This window comes from Leuresthes tenuis, unplaced genomic scaffold, assembly GCF_036924035.1.
Source record: "Leuresthes tenuis unplaced genomic scaffold, fLeuTen1.0.hap1 SCAF_22, whole genome shotgun sequence".
Lineage (NCBI taxonomy): Eukaryota > Metazoa > Chordata > Actinopteri > Atheriniformes > Atherinopsidae > Leuresthes > Leuresthes tenuis.
Genome location: NW_027325376.1, coordinates 3,035,852 through 3,048,653, shown reverse-complemented (window position 1 = coordinate 3,048,653; position 12,802 = coordinate 3,035,852). Strand labels below are relative to the sequence as shown.

Below are 12,802 nucleotides of genomic sequence, written 5' to 3'. Positions count from 1 at the left end.
TCTTCTCTCTGTCCCAGACACCTTCACTGTATTCAGCCAGCTCTGAGGCCTTTTCCTACATGTCTGCTAAGTTGTGGACTTGTGTTCCTGCCATTGTTTCACTGTTCCATACAGTATATCCACACTGTCCTCCTCCCCAAAATGTACTCCTATGTTATATTCTTATACAGACAGTGTTCAAATGCAGTCTCCGGAGACAAGGACAGGTGATGTAGATGATTCAAAAAAGGAAAACCAGGAGGATATTTAGAGGTGTGGCTACAAAATGAGGCAGGAAAGGCAATGAACTGAAGAAACCAGGCGTGACACAAGCAGCAGAAAGCTGACAGAAATTAACAAAGGTGCAGGTTTACCAAAATAAAACAGGAAGTAACTAATATACAAAAATCCAACAACCATGACAGACAGATATGACTGTCAAGGAAATTCAATCTTAATGAGGCTCAGAGTCACTAGAGTCAATTAACACAAAACATTTTTTTCTTTCAGCAAGGAGACAAGTCTGCACAACACATCAGAAAGTTGACCCAGAGTTGCCTGAGTCAAAAAATGATACCATCGCTATTTATGTCCTCTGCTATGAGATCACTTACCACACAAGCTTATGAGTCATTCAGTAACGCACAGAAGCTGACATTAAATGAATAGGAGGCCTTCTCCAGCACAGTTTCCCTTCACCCTGCAACATAAAACATTCTCACACATGGTACTTGCTTTTCTCATCGTGTAACTTCATGATATTTTTCTAACAAATTTAATCATGCAGTCACACAGAAGCTTTTACATGTGTGACAAAGAGTGGTGTTTATGAGGTTTGTGGGTAATCTAAAATGGACGACTATGACACCTGGGGACTTACACTCCAGGATATAGAAACCTAAAAAGGCAAATACAAAAAAAAAGAGCAATTGAACAAGGACACAGATTCAGAACTAAGGAGGCAGAGACAGTAGGTTCAATAAGAAAATAAGTTTATTGAAATAAAACAACAAGTAGTCAAAACTAAACCTAGAGGAGGAATGAGAAATGCAGAAAAAGTATAAGAAAGATAATTTTATTCACATAAATGAGCTAAAATGACCAACTACGAAACAAAATCTTAAGAACTATAGTAGAAGACTAAAATCTGTGGGCTGGGGCCTCAGTGGGAGACAGAGCTTACAGCTGAATTTCATTCGATTTACTGAAAGTATTTATTCACATTATTACATTATCATTTATCTATTTATTTATTTACATACTTCACGCATTATTTACACAACAACACTATACATATCTACAAGAACCGAAGACCACTAATTAATTATGATTTCATGACAAATGAGTGAACATCACAAATCAGACATCATTCATTTCCTCCTTCGTTTCCACAGCCCCGAAGCTGAGCTGCAGTCACATGACAAATGAACGAAACAGCGATCCGTATGAATCATCCGGTTTGTGAACGAACTGTTGTGCCTAGACCCAAAGACCCAACGAGTTGAGTCGTGCACGGATCAATACTGTTTCCTGTCCTGCTGACTGAGCTTATGCAGCCGCCGCCTGTCATGTGGCGAGGGAGGGTACTGCATGAAAATGAAGGAATCACTCACTGAGACGACTCGTTACTCCCGAGTCATATAAAAGATTAGTTCATATCGAACGAATCGTTCGCGAACGACACATCACTAGTAATAATAAGGTAAAGTTGCAGGGAGGACCTGTTGTGTATTAACGTGTGTTTACACCTCTAGTTAAACAAACAGAGATAAATACTGTCACTTCTTTTGTGTAAATTTATGTTCTTAGGAGGACATCATTTGTCATTTTCACTTGTTCTTGTACATTATTTTATGGTTTGTTGGCCAGTTTCTTTCCAGACAAGAAAACAGAAGAACGTCCTCCCTAATTTTGTCCGTTGTGCACACTTTGTGCTGTTAGTTCAACCAAAATAACTGAAATCCTGAACTATCAAGTTTCAGGTGTCACTTCTTACAACAGCGTGACGTCAATGCACTGCAATACCACCTTTGGCCACAGCGTAGGAGTCAATAGGAATTGGCGCTGTTTCAGTATTTCGTGCAGTAAGTGAGTAAATGGTGTTCTTTTGTTGTGCAGAATGTCTTTGCCTTGATATTACTGATATATAAACACTACACAGCGGGTGAAGAAGGCTCAACAGCGGCTGTATTTTCTGAGGAGGCCGTTTGGCATGTCGGCTGAGATCCTCAGGAATTTCTACAGCTGCCTTGTTGAGAGCATCTTGAGCAGCTGCATCACTGTGTGACAGCTGAGAGCATCATCAGGACTCCACTCCCCTCTCTGCAGAGCATCTCCAACCGCAGAGTCCACCATCAAAGACCCCACCCAACGTGGACTGTTCACAGTTCTCCCCTCAGGCCGGAGGTACAGAAGTGAGATGAAGGACCACCAGGCTCAAGAGTTTTTTTTTTTTTCCCCACTGCCATCAGACTCCATAACAGCACTAATTGCACGACCAATAACTGTTTACATTGATTTTTAGCACTATTCAGTGTACATATATGTATTTTTCTTCTGTTATTTGTATTTTGCACTTTTTTTACTCCTTTGACTGGCATTCTTACAGACAGCAAAGCAAGCTCTTCATTGCACAGGGAAACGTGTTTCTACTGTGTAAATGACAATAAAAACTTTGAATCTGGAATCATTTAAACTTTCTGGTCATTGTAACAACAGTTTTCAAAATCACTGGACAAAACTGAAGAGATTGTGGGTCCAGATATGATGTTTTGTATAATTAAATTGGACTAAAATGTTATAGAAGGCCGTAACAGCCTAATATATTGCTTACTTTTTGCCTTAAATCTTAAACTGACATCCGAAGACGGTAAAGGTGATTTTAAAAAGAAAAAACAGAGCTCCTGAGAATGAAACCTTTGCACCACTGTTGGATGTTTGCACTTTTGCATGAGCTCGAGCTCAGTTCACTGCAGTTGCCTTTTGTTCTTTGCAATCGTTGCAAAGAAGTAGCGTCAGAACTCTAGCAGGGCAAAATCCTTACAAGGCCGACATGATTCAGGCACAAAAAAAGGACATTTCAGGGCCTCAGCATCTGTGTGAAAACTGAACAAGAATGTAAGTATTTATCCAAATCACAGAGGCTGCTGCTGCTTTCCAGACAAAAACCTCTCAACACTCTAAATGATAAGCAGAAACTTGACATGGAGGCAAGTTTTCCTTCAGTCTCATGTCAGCACTGATGCTGCTGGTCTTCCTGGCTTGTAGGGAACCATCATTCACCTTTTATTTCAGCCAGGATCACATATTAAACAGAATTTTCTACCTCAGGGAACAGTTTAAAAATGTACATTTTAGTAGGTTCACTGTCTTTAAATAAAACATAATTATTAGTTATATTCTCAAAGAAAATGGGGCATTCTATGTCTTATGCTTCTGCTGTAATGAATAGATAAACTAATGTGTGCTGATAATGGCACAAGTATCATATATTTAAGCCACTAAACATAATTGAATTGAAACAGAAGTGCGTTTTGCATCACATAAACAACATTTATCAGGTGGAGACTAAACAATCTAAAACTACAGGTGATGTATTTGTCTTCACAGGGTCATCTGCACAGTTGACCAGCTGGAGTTCAGCCAAACCAGGACCACAGAGATCCTCATACCAGGTATACAAGAGCTTTAAGGTCCCGCCGGCTGGTTTAACCAAAGCTGAAATTTACATTCATGGGCTGGAAGGTGATGGGTGGGATTTCATCCAGATACTGATGATGTGATGAAGTCAAACGGCCACTGAGGGGCCGCTTTGGCAGGACTTATATTGGCTGGAAACCTTTCAACTTTGTCCATGGACTAAATTCAGATGTCTTTTGGACATTTGTTTAATGCACCACTTCCTGATCATCAGCCTGTATCAGTTATATCCATCTGAGCTCATCACAGAAAAAGCAAGGCACTTAATATTTATTCCAATCCCATGACTTAGTGAAAAACTGTTCAGGAAACAGCAACATTCTTCTCCATTTAGTCCATTTCTTATCCATGGATTTGGAAAAATGGTTGACAGTTTGCAACAGTCAAATTCACACAGATGATGTGCTCATGTTCGTTGTCATTTCAGCAGCTTACACATCCGACTTGACTCTGATTGTCACCACCGCTGCAGCGACTCTGTTAGTTTGCTTTGCTGGAGCTGGATTGGTTGTGTTCTTCTGGAAGATAAAGTGCAAACCTGGTTAGTCATAGTTCTCATTTAGAAAGACAAAACAAGTGCATACTTGGACATACACTGACCGACCAGCTCAATGTTTTATAGTAAAGTGAAATGGCCACAAGATGGCAGCAGAGCTCCTCTCAGAAAAAGGCCAACGACCCATGTCCATTAATTCTAAGCCTGACCCAGAACTTTCAGCTCCTGAAGTAACCATTAGCGAGTGGCAGTGAGGTATAAAGGTGAGAAAAGACTGCAGAAAAGACTGAAGGACAGGGTTTGAATCGGCGATCTCTAGCCTGAAGGTCAAGGACTTTGTACCTTTTATCCAGTAAAGGGAATGGGAAAGTGTTGAAACATCATCAGTGACACGGGAGGTCTACAATTAGTTTTTTAGCCTTTATTGTAATTCTATTCTGCATTTTTCAAAGAAACCAACATTGATATTTTACAGCGAGCCTCTGTGGTCGTACACATGATTTATATCCTCAAACTTGAAGACAATGTGGTAGGTTTTCCATGTTTAAGGTCACTTTTAGAGACATGTGTTCATGTATAGGATCCCGCACAGCTTAGATATATCCCACAGAGTTCGGTTCAACACACACACACACAGTTGTGTGTATACGTGCTAAACCCAACTGTGTGTGACACATCTGAGCTATACGTGAGCGTGCACATACATGCATATCTCTAAAAGTGACCTTAAACATGGGAAACCCACCACAGTAACTTGTGTTTCATCAAATGTAGTGGCTTATTCTACACTGTCCTAAATGCAAGTTCAATGTTGATTTCAAGTTGAAAAGCAAGTAGTCTGAACACATCACGCATTTCCCTGCTATTTTCACCCAGATATAATCCATCTGCCACAAAAGGCAGCGTTGTTAACTCTTTAAAAAGGCGTGCTTCGGTTCTGGAGCTGCTCGGCGGTGTGGTTGTTCGCTCTGTCACCTCACAGCAAAGAAGGGGCTGGTTTGAATCCTGGCTGGAACCGTCCTGCATGGAGTTGCTCTCCCCATGCCAGTATGAATTCTCAGTTACAACTGAATGTGATCATCCTTCAATAATTGCTCAGTTTACTGACCGCAGGTCTTTGTTTGTGTCGATGCAGCTCGGGGGAAACAGCCAGTGACGAGAAAGATATCAGACCAAAGTACAAGGAGTGACGTCTCTGAACACAAATCCCTCCTGGAGCAGCGAAAGATGACCAGTGAGCTGCCCAAGGAAGGTTCAGCTAACAGCAAACTACAGGCCAAAGCATGGCTGCAGAAACATTGTGTGGTTTCCCAGGTCAACCAACCAACAATAGTCCAGAGCTCCACCAAAACCGCACCGGGTGCCTCAAAACCTCCGAGCCGATCTTTTGACCTCAGCACCTTGGACAGCAACTCACCCAGTGAACAAGACTTCAACAAACATCCAAAGACTGATAACTTTTCCCTGCTTGATCAGGATCATGGTTTATTTCAGCGCCGAAATTCCCTTCGACTTCCATTGTCCTTTAATTGCTCTACAGTCCAGCAGTAAATTTATCTGAGGAGTGTTTCTCCTTAAATTCTTTTTTTATGCTACTTCCACTCCAATGCTTTTGGTTTATGTAAAGCACTTTGAATTGTTTGTACAAATAAACAACCTGTGCAGAGTATAGTGATGAGGACATGGCAATAAAAAACACTCAGTTTAACCAATGAACGCTCACAGTGCATTTATTACAATTTAGTGCATTCATTAGACATTTCTACACACTTTCTACATAAAGTAGAACCATCGACCCTTTAAAGTTCAGCGTCTTCAGTGCAAACCATGAAGTTTAAAGACTCCTCTGGTTGGTCGGAGCTAATAAATACACGCTCGCTTCGGCTCAGAATATTTAGTTGTCAGTTTGTGGGTTAAACCTCCTGGTGAACAGCCGAAGGATCTGAATAGACTCCAAAAGTGTTCCACGAAGCAGCAGCGAGGCTGTAGATCAACAAGGAGGAGCGAGTTATTCTGGTGGAGCAGCTGCAGGATGGAAACAGCGCTGCTCATTCATGCTTTATTAGCATTAGTTATACAAAACTGAGGCCTTCTGACCGTTAGAAAACATTCAGTCACTTCTCAGGAGAAGCAGAGCAGAGAGGTACTTAAATTCAGTCTTTAATAATAAAAATATACAAAGCTGCCAACAGGCAGGTGATATTTAGGCAGCTGTCAGCTTGCAGGGCGGCTGTGAGCACCCAGGATGGGGAGTGCACGTGTTGCAAGGCAAGCACGTGTGGGCATACTTTCAGTTGCTGTAAATGCTAAAAAAAAGGATGAGGGGTCTTATTCCCATCTTCTTCTGGTTTTTAAATTATTCTGAAACATGTTTGGAGGTTTTATCGTTCGTACAAAACAAAAAAAAGGCTGAAAAACACATTTTAGTTTGACTTCAAGTATAACTCATGACCTCGCTTTTTCTTTTCATGGAGTTAAATCTCAGCTTTGCTCTATATGTGCTTATTTCTATTGAGTGAGTAAGATTTGAACTTAAATGACCTGATGCAACACAAATAAGTCCTAAACTCTCATGGGAACGTTTCCCATGAAGCAGTCTGATCAGAGACATTTTAAACATAAAGTGTTAATATAACTGAACAAGGTCCAGCTGGTAAACATTCCACTCAATAAGCTGCCGACCACTAAACAAAGTCTTCATCGTGTTTCTGCTTTTAGGAGAAGCGACTGACAGATATAACATCAAAGCTAACAATAAGTAGAAGGAAACCACCAGTCAGGCTCAGTCAGAGGCGACAGAGTGCAGAGATGCTCTCTGAACAGCTGGGGCTTTAAGAGTTTCTTGAAGACAGAAGGAACTGTTCTGCTAACACTTGGTGGGTCAGTCCACCATCGTGGAGCGACACATGAAAAGAGTCTGGCTCGTCTTCAGCGTGGCGTCGGCGCTCCTTTGATGACCCGAGGGACCGAGTCGTGACGGAAGCCTTTGTGAGAACATTTAAGTAGATGGGAGCCGCTCCATTAAGCACTTTGTAGGCCAACATCAGTGATGGGAAGCCAGTGGGGCTCAGTGAACAGATGGGAGACGTTTGCTCTTTTCGGCTGATCCAACACCAGACCAGACTTATTTCCACTCGGGCTGATCCTCCAGCGTCTGGCTGCAGCCACACGGAGACCTTCAGGTAGACAAAGAAAGAAGAAGGTTAAACACCAGCTGGACGAGGAGCCGGTTAATCAGGCAGGAGAGTAACCTGCAGAGGAGCGCGTTAACTCCAGTGAAACGTGCACATTTAGGGGGAATTTCTAACCATCTGCTGACAAACGGAGCAAAGAAAATGCAAAGCGAATGGAGATAAATGTATGTGTGGAACTGAAAGAGGCAAATTTAAACGGAAATGAAAACCAGGCTTATCAGGGCCGACGAGATATGCTGACGAGCTTTAAACAGGGATGATGGATGCAAGCTTAAAAAGCTTAAAAAGGAGACTTTTGTATTGCTTTTATCACAGTTTAACTTCAGTGATAAAGTGTCATTAAAGTGAACTTTAAACCCATTAAGATGTCACATCACTGGAGTCAAAGTCACACTTACATGTCGTCATCCACCGAACTCTGAGGAGCTTCTCTGAGGAGCTTCTCTGAGCTCCGGCAGATCCGGTGTCTCCACGAGGCTGCAGCTGGTGCAGGTTCTCACCCCCGAGCCGGGCCGAAAGGTTCAGTAGAGCCGAGCTCTACACAGCCGTTGGGCAGAGCGACGCGGCTGAAAAGCATCTGATCGGCACTGCGTCACCCTTTTGGAAAACACATGAACCGAGACAAAAAGTTAAACCTCTGCTGAGAGAAAAGCAGCAGCAGCTCGTTGGCTTTGTTTGTCAGTGACTCACGTTTTGTTTCCGGCGCCGTTTACAGAAAGAAGCTGCAAACAAGCAGAGGACGACGAAGAAAACCATGAATGTGGCCAGAGCAGCCAGCCTGTTCCGAGCTGAGGAAGAAACAGGACAAGATGAGTAAAAAGTCTGGATGCTGGACCATCACAGAAGGTGCTCAGTTCTCCGGGTTCTCTCACCTCTACCGAGGAACTTGTCCTGTGGTTCTGGAGTCGTGAGAAGCAGCGCCGTCTCCGTTGTTGGAGTTTTAACATAATTTGGATCTGAAACACCAGAAGAAGAGTTTCAGTGATTTAAGGAAAGAAAGACCAACCACAACACGAGATAAAAGCATGTGAGCTCGGACCCGTCTACTCACCGACAACAAGCCGGACCACGGCCCCTCTGCCCAGCGTGGGCGTGAAACACCGGTACCTGCCGCCATCTTCCAGCGTCACGTTCCTGATCCTGAGCGACATGTCTCCGCGTTTCAGACCTTCGGTGAGCAGCGACGTCCTCCCGATGTAGGACACGATCATTATGTCCTGGACTTCGATCCTCACCCTGTACAGGTACACCACGTCCACCCGGCTCTGCCGTTCCGAGGGGCTCGGCTTTATGTCCGGTTTGGACCACTCCACCGTCCAGTCCTGCACGTCCAGCTCAGAGTCCAGGTGGCACGGCAAGATGACGTCATCGCCGGGGGCAGTGATGATCGGCTCGGATGAGCCAATCAAATGAAAGTCTCCTGGAAACGAGGAATAAAACACTTTGATGCTCCGACTCTGCATGTGGAGAACCTTAAACAGCTTCGGTCAGCTCTGTTACAGCATCTTTTAGTGTTGAGTCATGATTCTCCCACTCGTGTGGAATCTCCAGAAACTCACCACAACAGACATGTGGGGGGGTTACAGTGAGCGTATTGTGATTCTCAGATAAGGCCTCTGGAGATGAAATAAGCCTTGGAGCTCCATACTTAAGACAAATTTACATTCTTTTGACGTTTAGGTGTACATGAACACGACTGAATTCCCAACAAAGCTGCTCTCATTCACACATTTTTCGGTTTATTTTGTCAGCGTTGCCAGACTGCCGCTCTGCTCTAATAAAACCTTTATAACGGCAGCCTCACACGTCTCGTAAGGTAAAGAAAACTGCAGTGAATTCAGCTGCAGTCACACACGATCCCCACAGAGAAAGAGAAAGCGCTGGCTCGCTGGTTTTCCCCCAACAAAGCCTCCTGCTCAGCTGCTTGACACAGGCTTAATTTCCTTATCTGTAAAGTAATCGCCTGAGTGCATTAACTCTCCTCAGTTCATAACTTTACAAACACCAGAACCCAGGGCAGAGATGGGACAGTGATCCATTTGGGTTTCTCCATCAAGGTTTTATGAACTGTAGCTTCAGAAAAATTAGATCCAAATCGTAAAATTCTGAATAAACATGAGCGATACTCTCCTACACGAAGCAGCAGGTGTTCATTAAAGAATTTCTCTCTTTCACGGGTCAGATGACCCGTTTAATTTCTGGTGAGAACCCCCCCCCTCCGCTAACCACACTTGACCGCCTGGTTAGATGACTCGTAACCAGCTTTTCTATTAAGAAAAATTTAATATTTAGCCTTACATAATATACATTACAATTAAAAGGAAACTGCTAATATTAGAATTAAATGATTTGTCATGCTGCAATAGGTCTAACTGATGTTATATTGATTGATAAATTGAAGTTATTGTGAAAAAGTCATGTTTATCATGGTGAATGTCGAGTCTTTGGGGTTAAATAATATCATTATGTGCTGTTGAACAGGACTTTTTAATCCCAAACTTTAGTCAGCTTGAATTGAGACATTTTTAACTGCAAATTAACACAATTATAATCATTAATACTGGGTCACAGTGTGACTTTACCGTCACAGCTGCTTAAATAAATTGTCATCTTCATTTTTGTTCAGCTTCGGGATGCGACTCATGTTGACTCAGCTGATGAATCATGAGGCAGATGATCTAACTAACCATGACAAGCAAAATTAATAAAAGGAGTTTATACAAACAAGCATAAAAACGAGGAAATATTGACTTTAATCAAATCAGCCGAGTTACTGCGGTGAGCATCATTTTCCAGGAAGTATTTGTCTTTAGGTTGCTAAGCAACTTTAGGTAAACACAAGCTGGCAGATCGGTCAGTTTGAGTAGAATTAACTCAGTTAAAACTGGACAAACGCACGACTTATACTCGTATTTCTCTTGGAAACTTCACTTAAACTGATTGAGGGTATCATCCTTTCTGGCGTCTCGTTCAAATATCTTCCACAAGCCCGCTTTGAGTCAGAAGCGCCAGAAGCGGGCGAAACTTGCTTAAGAATCATCGCGTTTTTAAGCTTTTTACTTTGTCACAATAATTTAGTGATAGTCCGCGGAAAGTTAAGTGAAAGAAAGCAAAGATCAACTGCTGATAGCCAATTCGGCATACTCAGTTTCACAAATGTACACAAAACTTAGGCTAACGACTCACATTAGTTACTTACAAGACTATTCTTTAAACGTTAGCGTGTAAACGTAGATCAATAGTTTGTAATGTAATTATAATGTTTTTACCTTGAACGGGGATCCAAAAGAAAGCCAAGCAGACAGTGAAAACCCACAACGAACACGTGTAAACGTCCTTCCTGAAAGTTGTTGCCATGCGTAAGCCTACGGAGCACAAATCCAGCTATCACCAGAGTGGTGTCCTTTTTATAGAAGGCTTCCGCGGAATCCCGTTGTGATGTCAGTGATCATGTGATTACGTTGTGCGTCATGTACGTAAACAGCAACGTGAGTCATCACAATATGGTATCGAAGGGTTTCGTGATACTAATACAAACAAGTTCTGTACAGAAATAACGAATAGAAATTGTAATCCTCATAAGAATTTTAATAAGTTATGAGATTTATGACCAACAAATATTTAATTTTTTTGTTTATCTATCGTTTTCTCTTACAGACTGAAAGTATCATTTTACCCAGAAATTTTAGAGAATTTCTTTCATTATCTTCAAACAAACAGTTTTTACAGTGTTTTTACAGTCATAAAAAACAAACCCCTGTCAGCCCTTCACCTGCACAGATGCGTGAAATCAACACATCAGAACGTAACTCACACATATTACAAGTTAACAGGGAACATTTTGGAAGACTGTAAACTTCCAAGATTTGGAGGTGAAATCTGAAAAAACTGACCAAATATTTTCACACGAGAAGAACTTATTGGTCTGAAAGTAAACAGAGGTGATTTTGTAATGTTGGCTATTTTCGGTTTGTCATGATACAGAGCACTGAAGGAAACATCTGGAGTATCACATGTTTCATTAGTTTTATTAAAGGAATCAGCCGCAGCTTAAATCTCCTCCGATTCACAGCCGACACAGAACATAGGGAGAAATGATCACGTTCTTTTCATGCAAGTCCGCATCTTCCCTGACAGATGAAAGAAAAACAACAAAAGAGACTATCTGTTATTACTTTCTGAAATCAACTATAGGTGCCTGTTTAGAAAATTATGATGAAAACGGCATAATTCGAATTAAAATCCCCCGATTCGCACAAATGAAAACATGCTCGCTAGCGCCGGGTTTTGGTTGATTCGAAAGGGATGGAAACAGCTGTGTTCGCATCAAGTCTGACTGGCTGGTTGTCATGCCAACCTGGGGAAATCTCTAACGAGTTAGAAAGCTTAGTAGTTTTCACAAAAGTCCGTACTTTTGATGGAAACACACACGATTCGAATCCCTTTTGGGTGGAAACATGACTAATGAAGCTAACTCTGCATGTCTTTTATGCCAGAGGTATGTCTCTATCTAGTTACAGGTGCGTGACGTGGTGAAAAACAAAGATCCTGAGCGGTTATATCTCAGCTCTCTCGGGTGATCCAGTGCAATATCAGGTCCGTGAACGTGAATGACAAAGATTTTAAGGTTCACAAAGTTCTCCAGTGTTGCTTTAGCTTTCTCACCTGTTTGGTGCTGACTGAAACTTCACGCTACTGTCCCCTATTCTGGATCATACATAGTCAGTGTCTGTTGTTCAGTGCCAGATATTCAGTGAGTGAACTGGCTGCTGGTGAAGCTGGACTTGAGACAAACCGCAGAAAAACATACTGTTCTTCACGAGTAGTGAGGTTGAAAATGAGCATTTTCTCATTGAAAAGCACAGAAATGATGAAGCAGTCATGTGGATGGAGGGTTGGGGGGGGGGGGGGGGGGGGGCACCGCCAGCACACAACACCGGGAAAGACCCCTGATGAAACCTGAGCTAACCAGCTAACAGTTACAGTAAGTCCCAACAGTCCCCACAGGTCATCACCTTTCATATTTAATCAAGTTCTATAACTGAAATGTGTCAATATTTCAAGCATTTGAGTATTTGTGCATTCAGGAGAGCTGGGCAGCAGGTTCTCTGGTAAATGTTTGTGATGCAGACATGGACCTCAGGTCAGGGGTCTTTTTGGCCACATACACACATTTTATTGAAAGGTATAAGTCTAGGAATCTGTTGTTTTGGGAATCCTTGTATGCTGCTGTGGTCACATGTGTGTTTACTCTAAATGTGTTGATGAAATTCCCCTAAAAGATTCAGCAATAATAGTAAAAGTAAAAGTGTTGCTCAACCCCTCTGATCTGCATATTTTGCCCCCAGGAGTCAGGTTTTCTTGTAATATCCCCAAGTGAAAAGTACGTGAAAGGTACTACCATCTCCAGTAGGGGTCCTTAGGCAAGACCCCC

The 12,802-nt window shown here is 42.2% G+C and overlaps 2 protein-coding genes across 2 annotated transcripts in view; one reads left to right on the top strand and one right to left on the bottom strand.

The window, feature by feature from the left end:
- The window catches only part of LOC140281516 (tripartite motif-containing protein 16-like), a 285,220-nt gene that overhangs the window by 192,333 nt on the left and 80,085 nt on the right, over positions 1–12,802 (top strand). The gene's annotated exons all lie outside the window — the stretch shown is intronic.
- On the bottom strand, positions 7,127–10,738 carry LOC140281539 (butyrophilin-like protein 10). Its single transcript, XM_072375977.1, has 6 exons — positions 10,638–10,738; positions 8,420–8,788; positions 8,241–8,324; positions 8,059–8,156; positions 7,767–7,965; positions 7,127–7,350 (listed from the first exon to the last, which is right to left on the bottom strand). The coding sequence occupies exons 1-5, from the start codon at positions 10,723–10,725 to the stop codon at positions 7,906–7,908; spliced, it is 699 nt and encodes a 232-aa protein (XP_072232078.1). The 5' UTR covers positions 10,726–10,738; the 3' UTR covers positions 7,127–7,350; positions 7,767–7,905.